The following is a 16,441-nucleotide window of genomic DNA, read 5'->3' on the forward strand; positions in this document are numbered from 1 at the left end:
CAGGACCAAGTGATTTCATATTTCTATCTCTAATAGTTCTCTTTCAAAGCTTGCTGTCATTTCATGTTTTCCCCATTTGGCTAGGTTTGGTGGACACACTTGTTGGCCTTAGCACAACATTTTGTAAACTGTCAGCAAAGAGTTAATGGGTATTGCATGATCAAATAGAAAATGTTGAAGTCAATCATATAAAAACCAGTTTTTTCACCATAGAACCTTGTAGATCCTTTAATGTGCTACTAGGAAGTGAGGATTTTCAAGAAGGGAAGTAATATACGTTTCCCAAAACAGTTTTACCACAGAACCTACTTTTCACAGAACACTTTTTAAGAAGCACTGCCTTAACATATATTCAGAGATCCACATCCATCTTCCCTTGCCCACAATTATACCTGTTTTGTGAGAAACTCGAACTGATGCATGATGTTGCAATATAATGGTATCTACAGTGTACATGTCTAGTTAACTTCTAACGTGAGCACTGTGCTAAACTTGTGCAGGAAAGAGTTAACATAGGAGGCACAAGATTGCTATCTTTGGAAAGCCCTGTTTCCAGGGTTGGCCCTTGGCCGGTGTGTAGGGACTTGGTCTCCCTTTCTTCCCTGATAAGTATAGTTTACTTTGCCTAGATTGTTGGTACAAATAATGTGATTTATGCCAAGTACCTGCTTTCTTTCATAGAGTCTGGCATTTTGGTACATGCTAGGCAGAAGGTGCCTAAGTGACCAGTCCCCAGTAAAAACCTTGGGCACTGAGTCTTTAATGGGCTTCCCTGGCCAGAAACTTACCCATATGTTGCTGCATTTTCTGTTGCTGAGAGAAAGGAGCATACCTCCTCACCATAGGAAAAGAGCTTAAGGAAGTCTGTGCATGAATTTCTCTAGATTCCTGTGTCTTTTTCCTTTGCTGATCCTATTCTGCATCCTTTCACTGTAATAAACTTAGCTGTCAGTAAGACTGTATGCTGAGTCCTCTGAAGCCTTCTGTTGAATCACTGAATCCATGAGTGGTCTTGGGAGCCCTGAAACATAATTGCATTACATAATCTCAATTCTTCAAACATCTCTGAAGTAGGTAGAAGTAGATAGGTAGAATCTTAATTCTTCAAACATCTCTGTCTCTTACGGGCAAGGACTCCACAGTTAGTTGGATTAAGCCAACTTCCCTAGGATCTCATTTCATAAGAGAAGGAATCCAAATCTGTCTGACCCCAAAGCCTTGGCTCTTGACTATTATAATGCATTGCCTCCCAATACCAGAAATTGTGTCTACAGTGGATTGAAAGGAGGCAATGAAAGATCATTCAGGGCCATAGTGGTCTGAGACTGCTTCATACAGGAAGTAAGATTTGAGTTGGTCTTGAAAGATAAAAGGACCAGATTAAAATTGTTGAAGTGGAGTGTGAAGAGTATTGTCAGTAGGTAGAACTGCATGATATAAAGGCATGCAAATGGTAAAATGTAAGATTTATTTGGGAGAAAGAGAATATAATAGTTGGGTTAGATGGCGGGTTTACATTACAAGGGATTTTTTCACACTTTTTTTTTTTAAAGAAACCTTTGGCAACTGCCACTTCTTATCTATGTTATAGTTTGGCATAAGATAATATATTTAATCTAACACATAGTTATGTATTTAAGCTAAATAAATGAGATAGTATATTTGCTGAAGGTTAATAAATAAAATAATGTATCTGTTCTGCAAAGACAACCATGACTACTAAGGGCTTTGCCACCTAAACAAGTTGAAAACCCACTATTGTTAGTATTAAGAAACTATTAAAGTTTGGTGTGTTTTTTTGAGCTGAGGAGTGAAATGCTGAAAATGGCATTTAACTGATATTAATCTGGTGGCAATGTGAAGAGTGTATTGGCTGGAGCCAGGGAGTGAATCTGTTTAGGTCATTGCAATCATAGCAGTCCATGTATGACAGGATTAAGAGCTTAGAGAATTGTGGAAATGAAAATAGATGAGAGAGATGTTATGTAGGATGAATTGTCATAATATGATAATGAACTGGATATGTGTGTGTTTGTGGGGAGAGCCAAAGGATCTGAGTCTGGGCGGTTTGGAGAAAATGTGGCATCTTTAACAGAAATACAATATTCAGGCCAGCTGTCATGCCAAGACCATGACAGGTTTGATTCTAGGTGTATTGAATTGAACAATTTTTTGACATTGAAGTGGAAAAACACATTTGGGAGCTGGTTGTGGGGTTGGATTGAAGAGAGATCAAGATTTGAGATGAGAAAGAAACTTACAGGTGGGTGATTACTGTCTGAACATAGGAATCACCTTGGGGGGAAAACAGGAAAGAACACCAAGGACTGAACTCTGGTTTTATTCATTTCATAAATAAGGACTGAATATTAAAGAGCACCTTTGAAGTTAACAAGTAGTGTTACTACCTATCATAAAAACACATTTGTAGAGGACTTCTTTTAATGTGCATTGGTTGGGTAATTTTTAAAAAGTCTGTAAACTTCAATATATGAATAACTCTCCAATGAAATCAATAAATGTTCCTTCCGTGTGTGAAGCACAGTTAGGCACTGAATAACTTTCAAATAACATTTCTTCCTTCTCCAGTGGCATATTGTTCTTGGTAACTTATGGAAGGTGTGTGTACATAGACCTTTTCAGTTGCCTACTTAGCAGTAGTCTTGCCTCAGCCCCTGTTTCATTTAAATACTTGGTTTGGTTAACAACAACAACAAAAAAAGATACAGAGAACAGAGTAGTGGTTACCAGAGTGGGAGGAATAGGGTGAAGGTGAAGTGGGTAAAGGAGATCAACTGTATGGTGATGGATGAAAACAAAATTTCTGGTGGTGAGCACACTGTAAGGTGTACAGAAGTAGAAATATAATGTAGTACACATGAAACTTACATAATGTATAGATCAATGTTATCTCAATAAAAAAAATACTTGGTGTGTTAATTATTTCTTCCTTCACTTAAGTGGCATCAAGATCACTTGTTCCACCAGATTCATACACAAGAAAAATCCTGATTCGATTTTCCCTTAGTGCAGAAATGTTCTTAAGTATTTTGTAGATGAGTTCATAGTGTCCTTTTTTTTTTTAAGATTCCACATATGAGTGATATCATATGGTATTTTTCTTTCTCTTTCTGGCTTACTTCACTTAGAATGATGATCTCTAGGTCCATCCATGTTGCTGCAAATGGCATTATTTTATTCTTTTTTAAGGCTGAGTAGTATTCCATTGGATAAATATACTACAACTTCTCTATCCAGTCATCTGTCGATGGACATTTAGGTTGCTCCCATGTCTTAGCTATTGTATATAGTGCTGCTGTGAACTTTGGGGTGAATGTTCGAATTAGACTCGCAGACATAGTAAACAATCATGGTTACCAGGGAAAGGGGGTGGGAAGGGATAAATTTGGGAGTTTGAGATTTACAAATGTTAGCCACTATATATAAAAATAGATTTTAAAAAGTTTCTTCAGTATAGCACAGGAAACTATGTTCAATATCTTGTAATAACCTTTAATGAAAAAGAATATGAAAACAAATATATGTATGTATATGCATGACTGGAAAATTGTACACTAGAAATTGACACACTGTAATTGACTGTACTTCAACAGCAAAAAAAGAAATGTTCTTAAGTGAATGACATTCAAACTTAGCTATGTGCAACAAGTTTTTTTAGAGACTAAAGGGAATGAGCACAAAAATAACTCCTAAAAGAAGCTACATGGGCAAAAATGCTGGCACTAATTTGGATATGTTTCTGGCCATCATCTTTTTATTCCTACCTGCTGACATTTTTCCAGGGTAAGAACATAATCTATAAAGGCTTCAGCTCCAGAGCCTTCCCCAACATTTTTGTGCTATTTGTTCTCTCACAGGAGTTGACAGAGAATTAGATAAATGTACAGAGAGGTAACAGGAAAATGATACTTTTATTATATGCTGACTTGTATGTCCTTGGGCTTTAAGTCTCAGAAAAGTAGGAATTCCAACAAGATTGGTATGTCATTTTGTTACATCATGGTTGCCCCAAATTAGCAAACATTATTTTTATAAAGCTCTTTTATATATGAGAATGTGTTCTACTTAATTCATTAAACTCTTCCTAAGCAATTTTCACTAATATGTTTCCATTTAATTTTTAATTTCTTTGAACATAAGCCTTCAGTAGCTCAGGGGTCATAGAGAATAACAGACTATGTATAAGTAATCATTGAGAATATCATGTTTCTCCTTATTAAGCAATTTTCTCATCCATTTCCCAGTATGTTGCATGGGTTGCCATGGTACAGTGGAAAGCACACTGACCAAATAGTCTGGATACCTGGGTTCTCACTGCAGCATATAACCTCAGCTGTTTACCTCCTGGCTCCCAATCTTTCCATCCAAAAAATAGAACAATACTTGTTGAACCTTCAAAGAAGCTAAAGAAAACTACTTTGAAAGTGTTAATATGGAGGCTTCTTGCATTATCTTTTTACATTTTCCATAATTTTTCACAATTAAAAAAAAGTACCATAACAATTGAGAAATTTTCACATTAATTAAATCCCTGGAGATGTTATTGTGCTTAAATTTCACAACTGTATTTCCTAAAGTTCACTTTAGACCCACTTTGTAAGTTTTGACATGTAAATCAGAGGAATTTTATGAATCTTTTCTGTAAGAAAGATTTAGTAAGGGTGTATAATAATACTAAATAATTTAAAGACTTAGTGCGATGTTCAGATTAGGAAACTTTTCACTGATGGAGACATCTGTAATTGATTTCTTTCATCTATTTGGACATCTTGTGCTCCAGAACTCATGAGGCTCACAAACATCTGCATGTTTCTGCCATTCTAGATACACGTTCTTTTTATCATTAACAAACAGAAATGTTTGTTAAAAAATGAAATGGGAGATTCTGGTTTCCTGAAGCTTGTTGAAAGTCAGTATAGTATATTGAAAAGAGAGAGTTCTTGTCTAGGATTCAGAGTTCTAGGCCTGGCTCTGCTGGTAACTAATTGCAAGAACTCAGGCTTGTCAATTTACTTTTTCTGGGCCTCATTTCCGCCATTATAAAACAAGTGGTTTGGATTGGACTTCTAAGGTTCTTTCCATTTTTAACATTAATTGTTTTCTAACTCTTCTTTCTAAGTATCTGTCTGAGGAAACTGATGAAAAGATTAGGGTTGATACTAATTTTTTGAGATATTATTTATTATATTTGACTTATACCTAAGATGACCATATAATTTACTGTCCAAACAAGAGGAACCTTTTGAGGGTGAAAGGGATGCTGTTAGTAAATACACCAGGGCAACATTTTTAAACCAGAACTGTCCCAAATAAGCTAGAATGTCTGGTTACCTTATCTGTGGTTCTCCATTATTGGCCAAAAAAGAGTATTTATTTATCACTTTGAATTCCTTTCCATGGTTTCTTTGTTTTTTTTCCTTATAGATCCTCTATGTGTGGAAAGTAGTGCAGCGTCATGCCAGCAATCTCCAGCTAGTAAAAAAGGGATGTTCACAGATGACTTGCACAAACTGGTGGATGACTGGACAAAGGAAACAGTAGGAAGTTCTCTTATTAAGCCAAGTTTAAACCAACTTAAACAGAGTCAACAGAAACTAGAGACAGACAACTGGAACAAAGTACAAGAAGTAAGTTGTTTATACCTGATCTTCTTTATTTATGAGAACTAAAAACCATAAAAACTGATTCACTTAGGCCTGTGGTTATAGTCACTATGAGAGAGTGGTGTGACTTGACAGCATAGACACTTTTATCCTTGTCTAAATTCATTATGTCTTTGAGCAAAGTATCTTTTAGACCCTGGGGTCAGCAAACATTTTCTGGGAAGGGGCCAGTTAATATTTTCATGCCATGTGGTTGCAACTACTCAACTCTGCAAAAGCAGCCCTAAACAAGTGGGCGTGGCTTTATTCTATTAAAACTTGATTTGCGAAAAGCAGTGGCAGGCTGTAGATTGCTGACCCTTCTTTTAGACTATTTTATAGCTAAAAAAATCAAGTGTCAAAAAAGAAAGTATATGGAGTGAGGGTTAATTCAATCCTGTGGTACAAGAAGAGTTTGGGTTTTGAAGAAAAGCTATCTTATATTGTACATCAATGTTCTCAGAGCCAATAAGTTGTCTTATGTGTTTAGTATGAAAAAGACTTTTAAAGGCCTTTAAGCTAGAATATTATAAAAGGTACCTTAAGTTTATGGACAAGATGCCTAGTTAATTGCATATGGCCTTAGGCATATGTAGAATGTAGAAAGATGTCCACAGTGCATTCTTAGAGTGGGAAGAAGACAGACCCATAGAACAGTATATATAATATTTATTTATGTAAAATTATATATATATACATACATATATACATATATATATGCATAGAAATAGGAAAATCCATTAAAATATGCTGGATGGTGGAATTTGGGCCTTATTTTACTTTGTACTTTTCTGTGTTTGAATTTTTAAAGTATGATTTTTTCAAAATGAGTAAATCTACAAAAATGTGAATCAGGGCTTAGACTCTCAACCCATATAATTGAAAGAGATATATCTGTGTGTGTGTGTCTGTTACATTTGTGTAGGGTGTTTGTGTGTATGTATATATATGAGTGTGTATATATATGTATGTGTATATATAGTCATTGCATATGGTTTGGTAAAGAAAGCCTGAAAATACATTTAGTGTTAACATTGAATAAAAATTTTCAAAACACTAGATTTTCCAAACTGGTAAGCAGTGTAATCTACTTGAGGACTCTGTGTATTTATCTTTTTCCTGGCACCAATTTATACACAGATAGTATCACCATTGTAAAAATTGGAAGCCTTTAGAGGCAAATTTCAAAGCATAAATACATTTGTGCTGCCAGTGAGAGATCCTCTGAGTACTGTATAAATGGAGGCTTTTGTTGAGAGTAGGAGGGTGGTTTATTTCAGTATAATGGCGGCTGTTTGGAGGAAGAGTGAGTAGAAAATGTAGTATGAATAAAAGTGGTGAAGATTCTTAAACAGACTTGGGTTCCAATATCAGCTCAGTCATTTACTAGTTGTGTGACTTTAGACAAATCATTTGTGCCTCAATTTTCATGTCTTTAAAACAGAGTAATCCCAGGTAGGGATACTACCTACCTGCCTTACAGGATTGCTGTGAGGATTAAATGAGGTAACACCCATAAAGTGCCTAACACGTACTGGTATCCTATATATGGTAACTCTTTTTGTATTTTTAGGTTCAGTTGATTATATCTTTGTGTAGAGAGCACATGTTGCATGTTACTGTTCTGTAGCCTTAGAAAATTTTGTCATAGTTATATGCCAGGTCCTTTGCTGTGTGCCAGGCCCTTTGCTAGGCAGTGGGTTTGATTAGCAAAAACAAGTATTTTTTTCCCAATTCTTATGGAACTTTTATGCTGGTGGGACAGTTAGATATGAACAGGCTTAGCTAAATAAATATAAAATTGCACCTCTAATAGGGACTACAGAGGAGAAATATAGGATACCATACAGTAAGGAAAATTTGACCTAGTAAAGGGAAGTTAAGGAAAGCTTCCCTGAGAAAGTGATGATTGAGCAGAGATCTGAAGGATGAGTAGGTGTTAACCAGGCAAAAAGGGGAGGAAATATGATTCTAAACAGAACAACATATGCAAAATCCCTATATGGGGAAACGGAGCATGACGGGAGTGAAAGTAGGCAAGTTTGGCTGAAGTGAAGAAAACCGAGAGGAGCTGCTGCACAGTGAATCTAAGGAGGTAGGTAGCATCTTAGTGGTGGTAACGATAAGGAACTTTGTCTTTATTTTAAGAAAGATGGATAGTCATTGAAGCCCTAGGTTTGACATGATCAGATTTGTTTTCTGGAAAGATCACTCTGGCTTGAAACAAGAAGAAAGATTATTGGAGATAAGGGTAGATGTTGGTAGACCAATTAAGAGTTAGTCACAGTAGTCCAGATAAAGAGAAGCTGAGGTGAAGAGAAGTGAACAGATTCCAAGAAATGTATAAGAGATAAAATGGACCAGAATTGGTGTTTGGCAGAGGAGAGGTGTGAAGGCTAGGTTTCTGGCTGCTCTAACTGGTTATCATTCCAGCATACCAGTTGTCAACATGGGGAACATGAGCAGCCAGTGTGTTTTGGTAGAAGAAGGATCATATGTTTGGTTTTGGTCATTTGAATCTGAGATGTTTTTGAAATGTGCAAGAGAAGATTAAGTGTAACAAGTCATCAACAATTTAGGCTTTTTAAAAAATTAAATCACATTGTTATTGTTTGTAAAATATTAATGTTCGTTATAAAATTTAATCAATGCAGAAAAGTACAAAAATTTAAAATACCACCTTTAAATCCTACCACCCAGAAATAATTGTCACTAACTTTAGTTAAACATAATTTCAGGTATCTTTCTATGTCTGTATATGGATGCATAGAAATAGCTTTATAAAAATGTGACCATACCATATGTGCTATTTTTAAAATCAGTAGCATTGAATTTAATTACACTTTAAAGAACAGAAACTCTGATATGAAAAAGGGATTGCTGAACTTTAAATAAATGTGTTTTTTTTTTACCTTAAGAGATCTTGTCATTCATTCTTGAGTCAAGCTAAAAACCTTTACCCTAACTTTAGTTTGAAACTTCAGTTGAAATAAAGGGTTTTAGCTTGACCATCAATTTAGACGAACTAAGAATTTGGGACTGGTATGAAGCTCTCCTTTAAGTGAGATTATTCCCATGTGCATAAGATTTCAGTAATCTCTATACATATGCATAATCATGATATGATAAGGGTCAGGCAGGAATATATTTTCTCAGTGTTGCAAAAAAACCATAATTGTCTCAAGTTTAAATTTCTAAAAATATAACAGAAATGTCAGACTTTAGATAGTAGAAGAGGATAGGGAGGTGACATTTATTGGGCACCTACTATATGCTAGGCTCTTTCCTCTGTACCACACTCAATCATCTTCTGTCTCTAAAGAATTATGTATTAAGATGGGCTGTTGTCTGTGTCCCTGGATGAAAGAATGCCTGGGACTAACAAATGGAAGTAAAAATAGAAGAGTAGTGCTAGCATGAGGAAAGGAGACACTAAACTGTGAACAGAGATTGGGGTTAGCTGGAACTATGTTCAAATCCTCAGCTTGCTATTAGCTTGATTAGTAGTGTTGGGTGTTTTCAATTTTGAGCTTCTGTTTCCTCATCTAAAAATGCCTACCTTGCAGGGCAATTATGAAGACGAAATGAAATAAGGTATGTATGTAACTGCTTAGCACACAGAAAGGTACTCCAAAAATGGTAGCTACTCGGAATAATACTGGGAGAGTAGTAAGCCAAAAAAGAATAGGAAGGAATATAGACGGGTAAAAGCATCTACCAAATAAACTGATCTTTGTTTTTATTTTTGTTTTCGTTAGAATACTCCATCTACTATGGGCTACACATCAACATGGATTCCTTCTCTGTCCCAAATCCGTGGAGCTGTCCCAACCTCCTTGCCACAAGGACTCTCACTCCCTTCATTTCCCGGGCCATTATCATCATATGGAATGCCCCATGTTTGTCAGTATAATGCTGTTGGGGGGCCAGGGTATCCAGTACAGTGGGTAGGAATTTCAGGAACACCACAACAATCTGTAGTAATTCCTACCCAGTCTGGGGCACCATTCCAGCCGGGGATGAATTTGCAGGCGTTTCCAGCTTCATCAGTGCAGAATCCATCCACGATCCCTCCTGGTCCCAAATGAATCAGAGTAGATGATGAAGAAAAGGGAAATTTTTTTCAGAATTATTTTCAGGACACCTGAAATATTAAACTTTCTTCTTCTTGAGTTCTGCCATATTTTCCCTAATTTGAGTTTACTTTCCACTGTATTTTTTTTTTGGTTCCAGTGTAGTATTTGATATAGCTCATCATCCTATAGAACTGTGCAGTTTGTACATAGAACACTGCACCCAGAAATGTTTTTTCACTTCAAATCCTATCCTCTTTGATACTTGATTTTTTAAAAATACCGTTCAGAATGCTTTAATAAGCTCGGCTTGAGCATTACCATTTCCAGGACACTTTACATGCATTGCTGAGAAGCTCCCATTTTTTTATTGCTGCTCTCTGCAGCTGGATGATACTTTTCTTTAAAAGATGTAAAAACTAAATTGATACTCCCCAAATGTGGACGAAGTGAGACCCTCTAACAGCCGGAGTCTTATGGGATTCTTCACATGTTTATCTTAGGTTTACCTTTCGCAGAAGGCAGGGTAACTTGCTGCAGGAAATGTTTTGGTGTATAAAATTAGAATAACTTTGTCAACCAATATAGGCCATGAGCCCTTTTTAATGTGATTTTCTTCCCGTCGTCACAGCAGTAGGAGTGAAGCCTTGTTTTAGGTGAGGCGGAGAGAAAGGAAAAAACAGAACTGTAACAGTTCCTTGATTCTGCAGATACTGTAGCTGCTTTAGGATTTCCATAGTAATTCAGAGCAGCTATTTCCTTGTTTCTCATGTGCACTCTACATTGTTTTTGAGCATCTGAGAGGCATTGATTTGGCTTGCATTCTTTTGCAAGGGGTATTATTGCAGCTGATATGAATCTCATTTGGGGGGAATCTTTGTATTCCTAACAAAGAGGATTCAAGTTACACCTCTATTAATCCATTCTTCTGAAGTGAAATTTACTTGACACAGTAGGTTTTGTAGGTTTTGAGACTTACACATGAAAACACTGGCTTTACAGGGTTCTAAACGATGTGGGGTATACACTGTCCTGCAGTAGGTAGTAGACCCTCAAAGGATACTATTTAAGTTGCCCTTAGCTTTTTTTTTATTACCATTTTTTTTAGTTGTTACAGTTTCCTATTAGTATCTATAGCATCTTAGATGATTTTAGGTCTTAGATGATTTTGGCAGCCTCTTTAGAATCTGAGAGAGATCACTGTCAAGTTGCACTTTACTGGGTTTTATCCAGTTTTAGGAGGAGAGGAGGCAATGTCAAAATATACATTTTTGGTTTTCAAGAAGGTTAACTGTAATAATCTTAAAAGGCTGGTCACAGAGTTACCTAATGTTCAGTCTGTGAAATCCAAATAGAATTCTAAAATGGTATTTATTGAGTACCACATATAAACATGTTTAAAATACTTACTTTCCACTCTGAAGATTTCAAGTACACATTTACCTAATAATGAGTTTGTTTACTGGTAAACATTCCAAATTATCACCCAACATTTCTGTTAACAGATTTTCCTCCATATTCCTTTAAAAATTTTACCCCATGATTTTGCCTGGTAATGAGGAAAACTTAATGGGTGTACTTTTTTTTTTTTTTTTTTTTTTTGCACAGTCTAATTTGTGGCATTCAGTACCTTCTTTTTTCAGAAAAATGTGTCTTATATTGCTTACCTGAGGATCAGACTCAGCATCTTAAAGATTCTGTTGCTGTCGTTTGGGGCATCCAGGGCAGCATTTTGAGAATTGCTGTTGATAAGATCCACAGTTTCTTTTCATAAAACATACTCTGGTTTTGATGAGTCTTTTAAAGTCTTAGGTGAAGATTCTTCAAATTTCTTCTACAGTCTTGGTTTGCAAGTTGAAGTGATTTTAGGACATTAGTGTAATGCAGATTCTTGCATTGCAGTGTTTTCCGTGTGTAGAAAAACAATGTGCCTAAAATCTGTAATTCTTTAAAACTGCCTGTGTTTCATTATGAGAGTTGGCTTTGTGTAATTACATTGAGACTTAACAACCTATAAAGTGAAAGTACTGCAGGTTTTAAGATCCCTTCTTCTCGAGTTGCAATCCTTTTAAACAGTGTACCCCAGGATGGAAAAAGCTACATGGATGACATGCACAATTACATTTATTAATGGCTGCTCTACATCACATGTCCCACATTTTGCCACCACCTCTGTTTTATGTATAATTCATCATTCTTTTGCCTGCAGACTTTTGCAGTGCCTTGCAATACTTAGAATCTTTTCAGATTTTTTGCTGGAAAGAAAAGTAGTCTTCTAAAGTTTGAAGATGGTGAGTAGTGTACTGCTGTCTCCATGCTGACTGCAGTAGTTGGGTTAACATATATGTTATGTATACATTATGTATATGTAACGTGTGTAAGTTTAAAAATACAGAAAAAAGTGAGCTTGTGCAGAAATGAAGAAGTCAGTGTTATTCACATCACTGTGGGTTCTTAAGTTATTTTTTCCATTACTTAAATGTTTGATTCAGATTATAGTCATTTTGACTGTAAATATTAGCTAGTTTTCTATCTAGGGGGTTTGCATCATTTCATAATTTTGCTAAATCATATAATAGTGCTGTTTTCATCCTTGCCGAGGTACTTTTCCTCCCCAGAAATAATTAATTCTTGAGGTAAAGCTCAGAAATTCCCTTCTTACTTAACAAAGAGCCTACTGTATAACAAGGGCCTTCTACTCATTTCCAACACACACATACAAACCTGTCCTTTCCGTTTTCCTTCTTGTAGAAGAGAAAAGGGTTATACTAAACCATCCTACCTGTAAAGTTTATCTGGGGGTAGTCTGTACGTCCAACAACCATGTTTACTTCTCAGAGTGCAAGTCTGATGAACAGTACTGTATCTCCATATGTGGCAATGTGAGCATTTCATCATGAAGTACCTGCTGCTATGTTTGTGAAGTTGGGTGTAACATCGTAAGAATATGAAACCAGTATTGGTATAAATCTAATGAAAATAACCCTATGTATATTTGTAGCAGTCTTGAATCTCTATTTAAGGCAATTTGCTGTAGTATAACAAATAACCATTTTGTTTTTCATCCCTTTCTTGCCAGTTTTATATCAAGCATGAATTCTGATGGTTTGACAGCAAAATTATCTGTGAAAGTTTAAAAGGCACTTTTCTGCTGCGATTTTTGGATTGAGTGTGGAGTGTTATGTACAGTATGATGGGATGTATCATTTTAGAACCCCAGTTTTAATTCCAGTCCAGTTACATTTGTTTATCTACCTCGTTTTCAGTGCTGTTTTAGGGTACACAAGTAAACACTGCCTGTGAAACTTGCTTTTTTGCCTTGATTCTCGGTATTCTTTCAGGTTCTAATCTGGCCTGCCTTCTTGTTCCAGTGCTAGCTATGAGTTTGAAATGAGAGGGACCATCACTCTGCCACCAAACTCTGTTTAAGTGATGAGAGCCACATGCCTCTATGAAGTAAGCTTTGGGGATTTGAGGATGGAGAGCAGAGAAATAAATCCAGTTGGTGGCAATGAAGGACTTAATTATAGGAGTTAGTTGTAAAATAAACAAATGGTAAGAATTTACCTAAATTAGACAGTCCAGTGCCTGTAACTTTGCATCTTTTATTAGAGATGCATTTGTCTGTGTGCCTAAAGGGCTATGGGTTGAAATTGCTTTAACTACCGCAATGAAATATTTGACAAACCTTAACAGCAGTGGCCTGTCATTCAGCGTATTAGCATACTGCTAGGTATTTGCAGTGATATTTTGTTACCTTAAAATGGCCATATGTGCTTTTAGTTGAATTGTAGTTATTGGTGACTGTCTGTTCAATCTCTAAAGTTTATCAGAGGCATTGACTTTCTTCTTTGCTGTCTTTTCTGAGTGATAAACATAATGCATTCCTTTTTTTTCCCCAGAAAACTGAGCAAATGTTTGTAAATCACGTTCTTTGTTTCACGTGTTTACTGTGTATAACACTACAGCATATTTAATGTTAGTAAATACTGTATTTCAGGCTTCAGTGCACAAGTACATTCCTGAGGTATACTTGCCATCAGTTTGAGATTCAGTTATTTAATCTTGTTTGATTCAGAAAAATCTTGAGATATTTGAGGTGGTGTGCAGGCCATTTTCTAGAATTGATTGTTCATTTTTCATCCTGTAGTTTGTTGGGGATTTGTTTTTCCCCCCTTTGTTTAGAAGATTAACCAGTTGCAGGGGGTGCATAGAGAAGGCTATTGGTTTGGTAAGTATAATTTCTAGGATTGAAATTTTAAAAACACAAACAATCCAGACTGTAAAATGGTGACACTCAAACTTGATAAAACTCTTTGAAGTAAAGTCAGTAAGAAATTTTTTGGAGCCAAATGCTTTCAGGTCACCCTGGAAATAGTCTTTGTATGTGAAGGATGAACACAAACATTGGTCAGGGACCTTGACAGCCAACATAGGCAGGGGCCTGGGATAGTAACTAGGTTACACTGAAGTTATTTTCAACTGAGATAGTTGGAAGATTATACAAACCAACAGCTCCCATTCTGGAAGGTTTTATTTTAATTTAAAAAAAAAAAAAAAAAAAAAAAAAACCTCAAACCAAAAGGCTAAAAGTCAAGCAAGAAGGGAAGAGAGAAACTGGGCTCTTGGAAAAAAAAAGTGCCAGTGTAAAATAAAACTTCTAAATGCGTGCTTATCATCCTTCCAGGTTTTTTTTTTTTAATTTTTATGTTGCGTTTCTTCTTCACTATAATTTCAGATTTCAGATTGAAGTTTGTGGTTCAGAAAATACCTTCAGCAGAAATAGTGACTGATCAGAAAGTGCAGTTGTTCAAGGTCTGTCATGCTCAATCAGTTAAAGCTGTAATTTGTTTGATATGAGTATTAAGCATGTAGACCTAGTGCAGCATGGGAGCCACTCAGGAAGTTTATGCAATTAATAAACTTTCATGCATAATTTACTATAAAGTATGCAGAATTTCAGCCACTTCTCTACACTTAACATTTAGTTGTATATGTGAACTCTCCTTTCTTAATTGGGGAATGTAGCATTATATGGAATGTTGTTAAACCTAATTTTAATCCTTCTTGACATTAACATTTTTTGGGGGGGGGTAAACCAAGTGATCTGCCTTTAAGCAGGTGTCTGATTTTGGTTCTTTGAAGCTGTGATTTTTATTTCATTTGTACCCAGCCATTGTTAAGTATTTTGTTTTGTTTCCTGGAAATTTTGTTTTGAAACAGAAAATAAAGGCTGTGTTAAAATGAGTATGTCATCTTATTAAAATGCTGTCATATTTACCGGAATCATCTGGCTTAAACTGGCTCTTCATTTATCAAATATGACTTAGCAGATTTTTAAAATTTTAGTCCTGTAGATATGCTGGCTAAACAAACTAACCAAACTGTGTATTCCCTCTTGATTTATAGCTCCAACAAATTGAGTTGGACCTCTTCTTCTCAATTCTCACTTCTCAATGAGCCATAATAAGTCACTATGGTTTACTGAGTACCTACTGTGTTAGTTAGGCTTGTGATATTTTTTTAATTCACAAAACAATCCTATAAGCTAGGTCAGTTACTGTCTCTACATACAAACTCTGAGGAACAGAGATGAAAGAATTTACCAAGGTAACATAGCTAGTAAATGGTGAAACCTGGATCCAAACCCAGGTCTGTCTAACTGCAAACTCATGGGAAAATCCCATGCCATACTAACTCTCAGATATACCCTAAGAATAATAATCAAAATACATTTAGACTGGGTTTTCAACTAATTATTATGGTTAGTATATACTCTTTTCCTATATCTTTCATGAGATTATATCCAGTGCTTATTTTATAATTTCAGGAGTAGAAGTATGTTAATGGTACAAGCAAAGATTCAAAATGTCCCCTTTGCACAAACTTATTATGGAGTATTTCCTTCTATATTGACAGTGTCTATGGTTCACCTCTAGAACAAAGTGCATTTGGAAGTCTCCCTCCCACATCTTTCTTTTACCACCCTTCAGTGACTTGGGAAGCTGTCAAATGAGGTCAGACTCCCTTGTTCATTTGATAATTTAGGTAGAAGAATCATACATATGTTTATGCAAATATCCCTGGGGGAAGAATAAGAGGCCTAATCAGAAATACTCAAGATTAGATGAGGATTTTTAAAGTGTTTTTAAAAAATCTATCTATTACCTTGATTTATTGACCCAGTGGCTCCAAAGTATTTTCTTAGGTACATAGTAGAACAAGCACAGGTTTTTTTGATTCATAGACCTCTCAAACCTCTATTTTCTCATTTGTAAAATGAGGTGGTTGTATTAAAAGAGATATGTCTCAGATTTGCTAACTGTGCTTATTGTTAGACATCTCTGTTGACTTTCACAATAAATTTGCACTTGGAAAATCAGGCTGGTCTGGAAATGGGCCCTGGTTCTTATTACAGTCAATACGGATACCTCTGGGGGGTCCAGCAGACCTGGATTTGTGTTCTAGCTTTGTGAACTTAGGAAAATTCCTTAACTTTTCAGCTTCAATTTCCTTATCTAAAAAGGATAACTGCTTCAGTGGTGGTATTTTGAGACTAAATGAAGAAACATACACAGGGCTTAGCACTGTGCCTGGTACATAAGTAGGTTTGCTCAAGTAATAGTAACGACTATTGAAGGGACCTTACAAATCACTAAAGAGAAGAGGAAACAGTCATAAAGAGGCGACAAAACTGAACCCAAC

At 35.9% G+C, this 16,441-nt stretch overlaps 1 protein-coding gene across 1 annotated transcript in view; it reads left to right on the forward strand.

The window, feature by feature from the left end:
• Positions 1 to 11,926, forward strand: part of WNK3 (WNK lysine deficient protein kinase 3) — a 124,024-nt gene extending 112,098 nt beyond the window's left edge. The window contains exons 22-23 of the mRNA XM_074359279.1: positions 5,446 to 5,648; positions 9,422 to 11,926. Of these exons, the coding sequence (XP_074215380.1) occupies positions 5,446 to 5,648; positions 9,422 to 9,751 (533 nt within the window). The 3' untranslated portion in view covers positions 9,752 to 11,926. The remainder of the gene's footprint in view (positions 1 to 5,445; positions 5,649 to 9,421) is intronic.
• The last annotated feature ends 4,515 nt before the right edge of the window (positions 11,927 to 16,441 follow it).

The sequence above is a fragment of the Camelus bactrianus genome, chromosome X (assembly GCF_048773025.1).
Source record: "Camelus bactrianus isolate YW-2024 breed Bactrian camel chromosome X, ASM4877302v1, whole genome shotgun sequence".
Classification (NCBI taxonomy): domain Eukaryota; kingdom Metazoa; phylum Chordata; class Mammalia; order Artiodactyla; family Camelidae; genus Camelus; species Camelus bactrianus.